General features: G+C 39.9%; 1 protein-coding gene across 4 annotated transcripts in view; it reads right to left on the bottom strand.

Moving 5' to 3' along the window:
* Positions 1 to 13,827, bottom strand: part of RBMS3 (RNA binding motif single stranded interacting protein 3) — a 908,048-nt gene that overhangs the window by 603,914 nt on the left and 290,307 nt on the right. For all 4 annotated transcript variants that reach the window (XM_054019902.1, XM_054019901.1, XM_054019900.1 and 1 more), the window contains one exon: positions 3,555 to 3,728. In XM_054019902.1, the coding sequence (XP_053875877.1) occupies positions 3,555 to 3,728 (174 nt within the window). The remainder of the gene's footprint in view (positions 1 to 3,554; positions 3,729 to 13,827) is intronic.

The raw sequence follows: 13,827 nt of genomic DNA on the forward strand, positions 1-13,827 counted from the left end.
ACGTGTTTTTTGTTTGTTTGTGCATGGATTTTTTTTTCCTTTTGGGGGATGGTAATTGGCCTAAGTTTAGAGAACGTTTCTTAGGTGTATCTGGCTCTCATGTTCCCTCTCTAAACTCCCTTGCAAAACTCCCTTTTGTTGTCCCTGTTCACTAGCTCCTCTGGTTGCTTATGAGCTTGCTTTTTAAGCCCCTGTTCTCCCTAAACTAGCTCTGCTCCCTTGTCAAGGGATCCTAAAGGGATTAGAGATCAAAGGATGACAGGCTAGGGCCTTGTTAGGAAGCTCTCGGCCTTGCCTAGTAGGCCAATAGGTTCAGTACACAGCCCCCCGAAGCAGACCACACTATAAACTTAAATTAAGCAGGCACAGCAAGCAAGCACACAACAACCAACACACTAACAGACAACAAACCCACTCCAAGGGTCACATAGTCACTCCTCTTTCACCTGGAGAACTCTCTCACAAACCTTCCTATTTGCGGCTCCTGTTTGCTAGCTCCATTTTAAAAACAGGGTGGGAGGTTTCTTCCATTGAGACTAACGTAAGTTTCAACATTGTTGCATTCTATCAACTTGTGGAATTGTAAAACATGTCCCCAGTTTATAGCCTATTCTGGTGCTCTCTGCAAGCCCTTGGGGTAAAAGTGATGCAAATCGAGCACCACTCGAAGGAGACTGACCCTCTTCGGGGCATGACATCTGGTATGGACATCTGATGCTGTGAAGATTGTTGGGCAAGGGATACACCTCTTCAAGCCAGAGCTTTTAGCTTTTGGATCTGCCATGAATCTGTTGATCAGAAACAAACTCCAAAACTAACTAATCTAACCTAAAAAATAAAATTATCTTTTAAAAATAAAGATGAAGCAGACATGCTAACCTTCACACTAGAACTAATGCCTAACAAGAATATTGCACTAAGGTACTGTTTTCTCTTTCAGAGAAGGATGTGTGTGTGATGGACCTGGAGAGGTTCACATCCCTCTGTTACTGTGGCTGGAAGGAAGTGAGGTAGACCCTTTTATAGCTGCTCAGAACATTCAGGAATGGAGAGGTGAGGTGTTAGGAAGTGCACCTGAATGCTTCAACAAGCACTGCTATGAAGTATCACCATCAGAGCCGCGTCCACGGGTGCATCTTGCAAGTGGGAACATGCAGAGAACACTCTAAGAAGAACAACAAGTTTTCCTTCGTGGCTGTTACTCCTGACTTTGAAAACCCTCTCATCCCACCCCAAAAAATGAAACATTAGGCAAAAACCAACACAGAGGACACCACAATGACCCAATTATGTATGTTCAAAGAGAACTCTGATGTTGGCACAGGGCCGGAGGAAAAAACTCTCAGAGATATGCAGATGAATAAAGGGGCACTAATAGCGAAGAACTGGAATAGAGAAAAAAAATTGTGTGCAAGAGATGGCACTTATATAGTGTTATCCCAGCTGTCAATCTAACCCCTTGTAGCCTGCTGCTGACACTTCATGGAATCAGTCCAACTAACTGGTGAGCTGGCACCATAACAAAATGCCAGAGATGACTTCAGCCAAAGCACCGTAGAAGCTTTATGAAACAACTGTGGATGCTAACAACAGAATTAAATGCAAACATCAATTCAGTTGCCTTCCCTTATGTTTAACTATTTATTTTTGGTGTTTCTAATCAGGGCATTCGTTTACACAACTCTGTTTGTACTGAATCTCTACTGACCCAGCACTTGGCTGGACTGGCTTTCAAAACTGAAGAATTGCTTCAAATAACCACATATTAGAGTGTGTTGCCCTGATGACTAGGACAAAATGACATGAATAAAGCGATTTTAATTGAGTTACTACCAACTTTCAAAAAAGGAAGGAGCGGCTGCAGAATTGGCCTAAAAAGGCTCTCATACCTTGGCTGACACACGTCTACATATGCAGTGTTGTAGTTGTACCAGTCCCAAGATATTAGGGAGACAAGGTGGCCTGAAGAAGAACTTGCTTCAGAACAGACAGAAATTGCTTCAATAAAAGATATTACCTCCTCCACCTTGTTTTGCTACTTTGCTACCTAGGGTAGCAGGGTGAAGAGCCACATTCTGCGAATTTACACCATCTAATGGTAGTGTAGTATTCTGCCTGTCTGCCTTTTGTAAACAACATAATCAGACTTTAGGTTTAATTCACAAGCATTTTTTTATGATGATCACTAATCAAAGTTTGAGAGGTAGAGACAGTTTGAATATCTATGGAATATAAAGTAAATCTTTACAATGACCCTTTATTTAAGAGAACATTCTAAATCAGAAGGATCAACAGGCTTCCAACTGTGTCGTCCCCCGCCTTCCCGGCACCTTCCCCCTCCCCCCCCACACACAACTTTTACAATTCCTAAAACTCAAAACAATAGAATATAGCAAACAGCAGCATCTACAGAGATTTATGATATCTCAATAATTTTAAAAGGCAGACAGATTTACAGAATTCCTCTCATTTATCACAATTATTATGTCAGACATTTTCTAAGCAACTTTTTGGCTAAAAGTTTGCTGACAAAACATTAAGTCTAAATCAATCTTGCAACCCTGTCCTCACATCACACATCATAAATTTTCCCCTGTAAATTAAGTTGCACTTTCCAATAAATCAGTTTTTTTTTTTAAATTCCTATTAGAATGCACTAGAGGATGATAAAGCTTCCTAACCTATACGTGGCAGGGTGTTAAGATATTAAAACTTTGTCCTTTAGAATTTCTAAAAAAGTCCCAAAATTAAAAGACATCAAAGTCAAGAGCAGAGCCAAAGAAAGGACAGACTGCTTACACTAGCAAAATCTTTCCTTGTTCCGCTCAAACCTGAAGACCTCCTGAAGCTGAAATTAAAAGAGCCACTGGGCTTTATGTGCAGTTAGCTTTTCAGAAATGAGCAAATACCATTCTAATAGCCATCAACTGTGACCCTTTCACAGCTGTCAAAATAGAACATGCAATAATAGTTACACTCCTCCTTTCTCTCTCCCTCTTTTAGCCAACTGCTCATGTAAACTACAAAGGAGAGCAGGCGTAGCCTAGTGATGATAGACTGTGTTCACTAGGGATGATGACGAATAAACAAATATTAGCAAAACCTATTATGATGACAAGAGACACCCAGCTTTATTGACTCATCCACATAATTTAAAATGTACACTCTCCTAAGCAAAAGAGAACTCACTTATTATCTAATAGCAACCCTCAAGGAAAACAGAAGGGAGCAACAAATAATTTTCCACCCCCCCACCCACCGCCCGAAATTGCAACCAATGTTCATAACAATAGTTTAATATGAAGCTAAGCTGAATTTTTATAAACATTTCTATTGAGCAACAAGAAATTCACATCTGTTTCTGTCTTAGAATCATTCTAAATTTCTCCAAAGCTTACAGTTAATCCACCTCGGGAACAAACATTTCTAACAACACTGGAACAGACTGAACGCAGACATAGTCCACTGAGTTGTCAGACTGTGATACTGAGAACTTCTGCCTTTTAGGGAATAACAGAGCATTCATGTAGCTACATAAAAGGCTAATTACTTACAGCAGGGTGTCCAGCACAGTAGGTGTAGCTGGCATGGGACTGGTAGTGCAAGCTTGCTCTTGGAAAGGTGTATGTGTTCCAAGCAGGTTGGCTGCTGTTCCATTGTGAGCTAAAGCCAGGGCTCATGGTCACTCTTGATTTAGTGTTTTGGTACGTTCTCACTGTGGAGCTGGACTATCAAGAAAAAAGAAAAATGCAGTATAAAAATAGCTTTTAGAATATATTACAAACAGTCCAACTAAATTTAATAAACACACTTATATTCATATCTCAGCACGCTATGTGTGAACAAAGAGGAGCATTCCCTCTGGACGTGAAAGAGGCATCATTTCAGGGTGAAAAAATAAAAGGCATTTTGTAGCACTGTTCTACAGTAAATATAGAAGAATGAATGATTGTTGAATTTAGACTGGACCACACATCAAGAGGAGAATTTAATGGTGATAGAGATTTGAGGAGCTGTTTGAAATTTACATATAGGATTACTTCACAAGATTGATTCTAGAAATTTCCTACTTCTTTCACTGGTAAAAATTGAAATCTACTGTACCAATGGCTAATTAAGGAGCTTCAAAGTGAATAATCTAGCACCTGTGCTCAGAAAGTTTCCTCAGATCTTGTGATTCCATCTCTTGGAAAAATATGGTGGGTTGGGGCAAGGCAAAATATTACAAAGCTGTCCCTAATTTTAGAAAATTGCAACCTCCTATGAAAGACAAACAGGCTTTAGAACCAAAGATTTGTTAAACTGGGCCCCCAAAAATTGACCACCCAAAATTAGTTGCCATTTTAAAAAAAGTATGGCCATAATATATTTGCTACAGTCAACCATACCCATTGAAAATACAAACTTGATGCCATCATCTACAAGATGTGGCAAACTGACCAAAATTGTGTATGCACTATAATCATGTATGTTCTTCCCAGGATTCCAAAACAATTTAAATACTGAACATATTTTCTTATTTTATTCTTCTCTCCTTCGTTACAGTTTTTTCCCTTTCACAAGGGAAAGGAAATGAAATTTGGCACTCATTGATTCAAATTACACCAGTGAATTTTACTTATGATATGCTCAATCCTATTCTCAGTGAAGTCAACAGCTAAACTCCCATTGACTTTAATGGGAACAGAATGTGATCTTGTTTTTAGAAAAAAAAAATCAAACAACATTCTTTACAAATGTGCCCTCAAGTAAAACCAATATATCATAAAAGAAAATGGACAATATGGTTTAAGTCGAAAGGACATACTAAATTCATGTTAAAATGGTGATCCTAGTAGTTGGGGTATGTTTAGATGGAGCCACCATAAACTGCACTCTGACGAATGCAGCTTAACTTGCTTTTAACCACCTTTTTCAAGAACACAGATTATATTGTATTAAGTACATGTCCATTATTAGGCAATCATGAATATAAACTTCCTTCAACATCAAAATAATTTAATATAGTTGTGTAGAGAACAATAATACTTTATTATTATGATGTCTATAATCGCAATGCCTAGGGACCAACCAAGATCAGGGCTCCTTTGTGCTAGGCACTGTACAGAATGAGAGACAATCCTGTCCCGAAGTGGACAAGACAGACGGAGAGAAAGGGGAAAGGATATAACACACAAGCAGAGCGAGCAGAGTGATGGTTTGAAAAAGTCATGTTTGTTCCATATTTGGTTAATATTTTGGTTCTGGGTTTTGTTGGGGAGGGGGAAATAGCTAAATAGGAAAGACCAGGGAAGGAAGGGAAGACATAGCAGAGAAGGTGATGGGGACAATTTCATCATCTTTCCCATTTTAATACCATATTTAGATGGCTGTTACAAATTGGAAATTACAGTGCATGTTGGCACTAATAGCACATATTGTATTTATTTAATTTTATTTTTAAAAGTTTAAGTACAGAAAGAATGCTTTGGTTATCAGACATTGTATAAACTATAAGTTCACGAAAAGGCTAAATGACTTCCTGTGTATGTTTATTTCCTGAACTGCAGATTAGGAAGCCTGTAAAGAGCAGTTTCCGCCCAACAGTTTTCAGTATCTCACCAGATTCTCTTTCCCCCCACTCCCAAGTAAAAGATTCCTGTGGTGTGATTTCTAAAGATTTAACTTACGACTAGCTGAACACAAAGCATATGAATGAACACTAAAACCCACACTCAACTCTCATTAGTCTGTGTATGTGACAAGTGGTTACTTTGTTCATTTACAAAGGGCTTTGGAAAAAAACCTGCCCCTATAGTTAAAGAAGCTTCTTTCAAATAGATCTTTTTATATGAATCTAAATCATGGCAAGTCAAAGGAAAGCAGCTCTGGCTAGAAAGACTCAAGTTCTCTTTTTTACACCCTTTCCCCAAGGAACAAAAAACGTAATATCTTTTCTTTTATTTGACATATTACTTATCTTTCATATCACCCCTCAAAGACAAATCTCTCTTTGTGCACTCTGGTATATTTGCTTCAATATGGAAGAAAAGGGTTGGGTTTTGTTTTGACCAGTCTAGACAGACAGACAGACAGCCATAATATGCTTCCATTACTTTTGTCTCTGCCATTTGTAGATGTCAGATATTAAAGTGTGACTGTTCATTAAATTACCTTATAAATGAACAGAAAGACTGTTCATCCCTCTATAGAATATTCTATTTATGTTGTGCTATGGTACAGTATCAAGATTTTCCCTACTCACCATTAGGTCTGATAGAGCTGGACTGTACAGGCCAGTGGAAAATATTTGTGGCTGACTGGAAAATAAAAAGACATTGGCAGTCGCAGATTATTAATGTATTATTTACATTACCGCAGCAACCAATGTCCTGTTGTGTTGGGCACTGTACAAACATACAGAGAATTGCCAATACTCCAACTGTTTGAAAATCAGAGAGAAGCCTCAAAAAAATCATGATATATTTAAATAACAAATTTGGGGTTCTTTTAATTTGCCTTTAGTGGTCACTTGGGTCACATTTTTCAGCTTTTCTCTGCAACAGTGATGTCTAGAAACTTACCTTTTTTAAAATGAAAGCTGACATTCTCTTATAAGAAACAAACCAACTAGCATGAAATGTGCAATAAAATCATAACTGCTGACAACACCGCAAACAATAAAAGACAGACCCCTGCCCTTCAGAGCTTATAAGAGGTAAAATAAACTCTGCAGATGAGGAGTTGGAAAGCTCAACTGAGATTTCCATTTCCCATGCTCTGCATCTCCCCAGTAAAGACTCTCCCACCCCCATTTGTCATCTGACAATGGTGAAGAACCTCAGAAAGAGTCACCTTCTCCTAATGCTAATGTTCAAAATGAGGAAAAACTATCATCCCTAGAGATTCTCTCTCTCTTTCCCTGTTACATCTTCATCTAGAATCTCCCCAATGGTCCAGAGACGACTGGTGCCTCCCCATACTAGGGGGACACAAGCTAAAGGGACGGACACGTGACCACACCCCATGTCACCTCCCCACTCTGCTCCCAGCCTGGGGCCCCCACACTCTCCCTACCCCCCTTACCTGTGGAGGGGAGGGGCTCTGTCCTCCAGCTGCACTGTTTCCCCCCCACACTCCCTGTATGTTTGGCTGCTCTCCTTGACAGCCAGGCCTGGGCAGGGAGTGTGAGGGAGCCGCTCCCGGTTGCTGCTCTGTGCACGTAGCCAGCTACCTGGAAAACCCCAACCCCTTCCTGAGATTTTACTACTGTTTAAAAGCCCTTTACCTCATCCAGACCAACTCACACCTTATTACTAATTATTATTATTATTTATTCATATTACCATAGCTCTGAGGAGACCTAGTCCTGGACCCAGACCCCACTGTATTAAGCGCTGTACAAACACAGAACAAAAAGACAGCCCCTGCCCAAGGAGCTTACAATCTAAGTATGAGACAAGGGACAACCAGATGGAGGTGTACAAGGAAACAATAAGACAGTATTGGTCAACAAGATAGGCAGTGGTCTCTGCACACCAGCAGCCTAGTAGTTGTCAAGTTTTTTTGTATACATCATGGCAAAGGAGAGTTTTGAAGACGGATTTGAAGGTGGAGAATGAGGTACCTTTGTGGATGTTTATGCAAAGTTCCTCTCAAGCATGTGGGGCAACGAGGGAGAAAGCAGGTTTGAAAATTTAACAAGTGGGCAATGGAGGCTGGCATCAGAAGAAGGAGAGCATCAACAGCTCCGTGTCAAATAAGGGATGATAGGTAGGATGGGGATTGACTGTGAAGAGCCCTGAAACTGAATATAAGCATCTTATTTTTCATGTGATATAAAAGGGGGAGCCAGTGCAGGAATGCAAAGAAAGGAGTGACATAATCAAAGCAATGGGCTAGGAAAATTATCCTACCGGTAACATTCTGAAGGGTCTGAGTGGGGCAAAACTGCATTTGTCAAGTCCAAAGAGATCCAGATGGTTATTGCTTTCAGAAGTGGTAAGAGATTAGATGTTACAGTTGTGAGCATTGTAAAACATCTCGATAGATAAATTCGATATAGAAGCTCTTTAAAAAATATCTCATCCAGGATACGAGAGGAAGGTTTATAAAACCTGTGGTTATCGGGGGAGTTCCCTTTTCTCCTATCTGTTTAGTGATGGGATAGCCTCTCTCGTTTCAGTGGCTAATCTCTAGAAAGACCCAACATGCAAAGAGATTTCCGATTTAATCGGCTTCCATGTGATCTTTTGAAAATTTGCAGTTATCTGAATGTCAGGGAGTCAAGAAAGGCATCTACTCTGACCACCAACATTAAGGTGTCAGGGGATACACTGAGCATCGCATGACTCTATTCCAGAAGTGAGTAAAGATGATCATGTCTTTAAGATACAGGATTAGGAGTCGAGACAACTGGAATTAGAGCTGGTCAAAATGGTTGGTTAAAGTGTTCAATGAAAACTGGCCTTTTCCTCAAATCAGAAATTTCTGTGGGAAATATCTGTTTGACATTTTTTGTTTTTGTTTTTTCAGAAATCAAAACATTTTCAGCTATCAGCAAAAAATGGAAAAAATATCAGGTGTTCTGAAGAAAATCAGAAACCTTTGTAGAAATCTTTGATGTAAATGAAATTTTGTTTTCATCAAAAAATGTTACATGACAAAAAACAAACCTAAAAAAATTCCTGTCCATTTCTACCTGCAATATATATCCAGCTGCACAAAAAACTCTTTGGAAGCTTGGACAAATCACCTTGTCTCTCTGTGCCTCAGTTTCCTAATCTGTTAAATGTGGTTAATAATAATTCAAAGGAGTGCTGTAAGACTAAATTAACTCACTTTTCTGAAGTGCTTTTAAGATCTTTGGATGGAAGAGACAGAAGTGCAAACTCTTACTATTCCCTGTGTCTAATTGCTGTCAGGAATTAGTTCTTTTAATAGCTGATGCTCAAAGGCTAACTAAGGTAAAAAAATAGTTCTTAGTATTTATATAGCACTTTTAATCTTCAAAGGATGCACACACATTAAATAGTGACAAAACTTTTGACTAGTCCAACCTCCCCAGCCTTTTAAGCAGTTTATAGTAGATCTAGGAAACAGCAGCTACTCCTCATTTCCTTCCTATTTGCATTTGAATAAAGCTCGTAATTTGACTAAGATATTAAACAACATACAGTAGTTCTGATGTAGACTTAAAAGTCTTAATAGTATGTTGCGTGCACTGTCCACTGTCATTTATGATATACTACCTTGTAATTTAAAACTGCACAATAAACTGCTTTTATAAGGAAAATATTCAAAGGGTAATTCAGAATTTCCAGATCATTTAAATTCTTCTTTTCATTAAGTCAGCATTGACTGCAGCTTTTTTATCCCTGCTTGCCAGTTAGTTTCAATTGTATACTTGTGTCACTTGCTTTAGCACTCTTGCATGTTAAAGAGACAGGCTCAAATTCTGCTCTAGGTTAACCCATGCATCGTATTCATTAACCTTTAGGGGGATTAAATGGGTGTAAACATCATGAGAATTTACCCTATGCTATCTAAACCTTTAAAATTAACTTGGATGTGTGTGGACTGAGAAAATGACATCAATTTGGGTCTCTCCAATCCCCAGGATTTTGAATATTCCAATTACTTCGGCCTTCGGCTACTTTTTCAGGCACAGTATCTTTTCACAAAGCTACAGAAGAGAAGTATGCCTAGTAAGTTTCTTCTGCCACCAAAGTATATTCTTTTGGGCCTCAAAGGATTACAGGGCAAGACAGGGCCTATTGCAGCAACTGCTGCTGTTGCTGGAAGTGCCGCTCAAAACGCACCATGCCACGACACAGAATATGGGTCTAATCTACAAAAGACTGGATTCATTACAAAAATATTATCACTTCCATAATTCCAAGGTTTTCCTAGAGACTGCAAGAGACAGAGATTAAAAGAGCTGCTCTAGAAGATTCTCACACAAGCTAGGATGGCACCTTTGTCTCATTCCTCAAGGAAGATAAAACATGGCAAAGTAAATTAGAAGAGTTTGACAACAATAGTAATATTTGAAACGTCAAGGATGGTGGATGGTGAAACTGGAGAGTTTTCTTCTACAATGGCATTGAGAACTTAACCTGGAAGGAAATAAGGGGGCAATGACTTATTTTACCAGCTGAGGCAGAGTTTCCTGCTCTTATCTTTCCCGTGATTTACATATTATAACAAAGATAATCTGTCCAAGGAGGACAGAGATATTAATGCTTGCCCATTGCAAATTTTGAATTTATTTATGCATCTTTTATGAAGAAGCACCATGGATTTTCCAGAATTAAACAACATTTGGTTGGTGACACAGTGCGACTGGCCCCTTTCAGAAGGTGTGTGTGGGGTGGGGTGGGGAGGGGAGGGAAGTGCCCTTGTGACTCATCAGTTGCCTCCTGACTGGGCTTGAGAGGACCCGTGGGCCACATCAAGGACTTAGAATGGGACAGGTAGGAGCTGCCTGATGGATCCAAAGAGAGAGACTGGAAAGGGGCAAGTGAGAGCTGACTGAGAACAGAGGAGAGACAGGAGCAGCAACAGAGAGTTCCCTGAGCGAAAGAGCTGCAAGAAACTGGACGGAGAACAGTAACTGTGAGTGCAATGATGAGTTCTGAGGAAAGTTGCTGCGAGGGCTGGCTAGAGCTGGGGAACCCTGCTGAGTTGCAGGAAGGCTTGTGCACAGGTCCCTATGAATGAGGGGAAAAAACAGTTTGGTCAGTGTAAGCTGAATCCAGAAGCAAAGGGTTGACTCTGTAGAGAGGTCCTGAAGAGCAGGGGAAGGACTCACAGGCAAGGAGGCTTGGAAAGTGGAACACTGTAAGGAACTCTCTGGCAGAAGACACAAATGGAGGGCTGCGGGAGCAGCCCAGGAACAAGGGATTGCCAAAAGGAGGTGCCCCAGATTCCTGCAGGGAGAGATCTGACCTATGGTTACAGGAGAAAGCTCATGGGAGAGAAGGTGGTCTTGGAACTTTTAGATGGATAGCCTACAGAGTGCAACCTGGCCTGGCAGAGTGATGAATGGCCTACAGAGTGCTAGAGGACTGTGGGGAGAATGGTTATTGACTATTAGCTTCATTGATTCCAAGGCCAGCAGAGACCCAGTGAGCATCTCGTTTGACCCCCTGTATACCTCAGGTCATAGAACTTCCCCAAAATAATTCCTAGAGGGTATCCTTTAGAAAAAACAGAAATCTTGATTTTGGAATAGCCAGTGATGGAGAATTCACCATGACCTTTGGTAAATTGGTCCTATGGTTAATTACGCTCATTGTTAAAAATGTACTCATTTTCAGTCTCAATTTGTCTACCTTCAGCTTCCAGACATTGGATCGCATTATACTTTTCTCTGCTAGATAGAAAAACCTATTATTAAATATTTGTTCTCCATGTAGATACTTATAGACTGTAATCAAGTCATCCCTTAACTTTCTCTTTGTTAAGCTAAATAGACTGAGCTCCTAGAGTCTATCACTATAAGGCATGTTTTCTAATCCTTTAATCAGTCTTGTGGATCTTCTCTGAACCCTCTCAATTTACCAACATCCTTCTTGATCTGTTGACTCAGAACTGGACACAGTATTCCAGCAGTGGTCTCACTAGTGTAATATACTGAAGTTAAATAACCTGTGTACTCTAACGCGAGATTCCCCTGTTTAAACATTCAGCTGCACTTGAAGTTCATGTTGAGCTGATTATTCACCATGCCCCCAAATCTTTTTCAGAGTCATTGCTTCCCAGGATAGAATCCCTCATCCTGAAAGTATGCTCTACATTCTGTGCTCCTAGATGAACACAATTACATCTAGCCATACTAAAACGCATATTGATTGCTTGAGCTCAGCTCAACAAGCAATTCAGATGGCTTGGAATCAGTGACCTATCCTCTTCATTATTTACCATTCCCCTAATTCTTGTGTCATCTGCAAATTCTCAGTGATGATTTTATGTTTTCTTCTAGGTCATTAATAAAAATGTTAAGTAGCATAGGGCCAAGAACTGATCCCTGTGGGATCCCTCTAGAAACATACCTGTTCTATGATGATTTCCTATTTATAATTACATTTTGAGAGGTATCAGTTAGCCAGCTTTTAATCCACGTTAATTTTACATCTTTCTAGTTTTTTTAATCAAAATGTCAAAAAATGCCTTAGAGAAATCTAAGTATATTGCATCAAACTATTATCTTTACTCAATCAAACCTGTAATCACATAGAAAAAAAAATCAGTTTGACAGGATCTATTTTCCATAAATCCATGTGGATTGGCATTAATTATGTTACCTTCCTTTAATTCAGTGGTGGGCAACGTGTGGCCCACAGGCCGCAGGTTGCCCACCACTGCTTTAATTCAATTCCTTTCTAAGCCACTCCATTATCTTGCCCAAGATAAATGTCAGACCATCAGGTCTATAATTACCTGGGGCATCCCATTTACGGTTTCTGAATATTGGCACAAGATTCGCTTTCTTCCAGTCTTCTGGAACTTCCCCAGTGTTCCAAGACTAGATGAAAAATCAACATTAATGGACCAGTGAGCTCCTCAGCCAGTTTTTAAAATTTTGAATTCAAATTATCCAGATCTGCTGATTTTAAAATGTCTACCTTTAGTAGCCGCTGTTTAATATCTTCCTGAGACACTAGAGCAGTGGTTCCCAAACTTGTTCCGCCTCTTGTGCAGGAAAAGCCCCTGGCAGGCTGGGCCAGTTTGTTTATCTGCTGCATCTGCAGGTTTGGCCGATCGCAGTTCCCAGTACGGTCCTGCACCACTTCCAGCAGCTCCCATTGGCCTGGAGCAGCGAACCACGGCCACTGGGAGCCGGGATCGGCTGAACCTGCGGACGTGGCAGGTACACAAACCGGTCTGGCCTGCCAGGGGCTTTCCCTGCACAGGCAGCGGAACAAGTTTGGGAACCACTGCACTAGAGGAATGGAAAGAGTATTATCTTATGATATAAGTACATCATCTGTTTTTCCTCCAAATACAAACCAGAACTGTTTGTTGAACACTTCTGCCTTTTCTGCATTATTATTCATAATTCTACCATTTCCATCTAGTAATGGACCAATACCATTGTTAGAAATCTTTGTTCCAAGTATACTTAAATAACTCCTTCCTATTTTCCTCTTTATTGCGTGATCTGGGGATGGTGACATTTGAATCAGATTGAGAGCTGCTGCACTGTAACCTTGTTTTACTTTACGGTTTTGAGAGGAACTGCTTTCACTATGATGAATCTGCATATTGTGGCACTTTGACTAAAAGAGAGTTTGAATTTGCCAACATAAGAGACTATGTTCCTTTCACAGGTGGAAAGAGGGAAACTGAGGCAGGTACACCTGTTTGCCATAGGAGGGTGATCAAGAAGGGGGTTGTCTTATGACATTTGGGAATAGTATTGAAAGACAGAAGAAATGTTTTGTGAGGCATGGGATTTAAATTCAATATGTTGTACCTGGCAAACTTTAGGGTGTACTAAAAGTAGCCAGAATTTTATCTAGATACAGGGATAGCAAATCCAAGAGGCTGAAGTTCTCAGATAAAGGGCCCAATGGGAGTTCCATGTTCAGAAGACTTTTAGGATTGGGTGCAGAGTTTTCAAGTCAACCCCTGAGAAATATATTTTAAAACTAGTTGGATACATTGTGTCTTGCTATTTATTTCCCTCAAAGTTAAACCCTGAGACAAAAATAGATATGTCCCTGGAATGGTTTTCATGCTTTTCTGATTAGGAACACTGTAATTTTCAGCGTGACTCAGCATTCTGCTTCTTATTATACTTTTAAAAGTTTCATGTGAAATATGAATGAACAAAGATTCCTG

This window comes from Malaclemys terrapin, chromosome 2 (assembly GCF_027887155.1).
Source record: "Malaclemys terrapin pileata isolate rMalTer1 chromosome 2, rMalTer1.hap1, whole genome shotgun sequence".
Classification (NCBI taxonomy): Eukaryota; Metazoa; Chordata; order Testudines; family Emydidae; genus Malaclemys; species Malaclemys terrapin.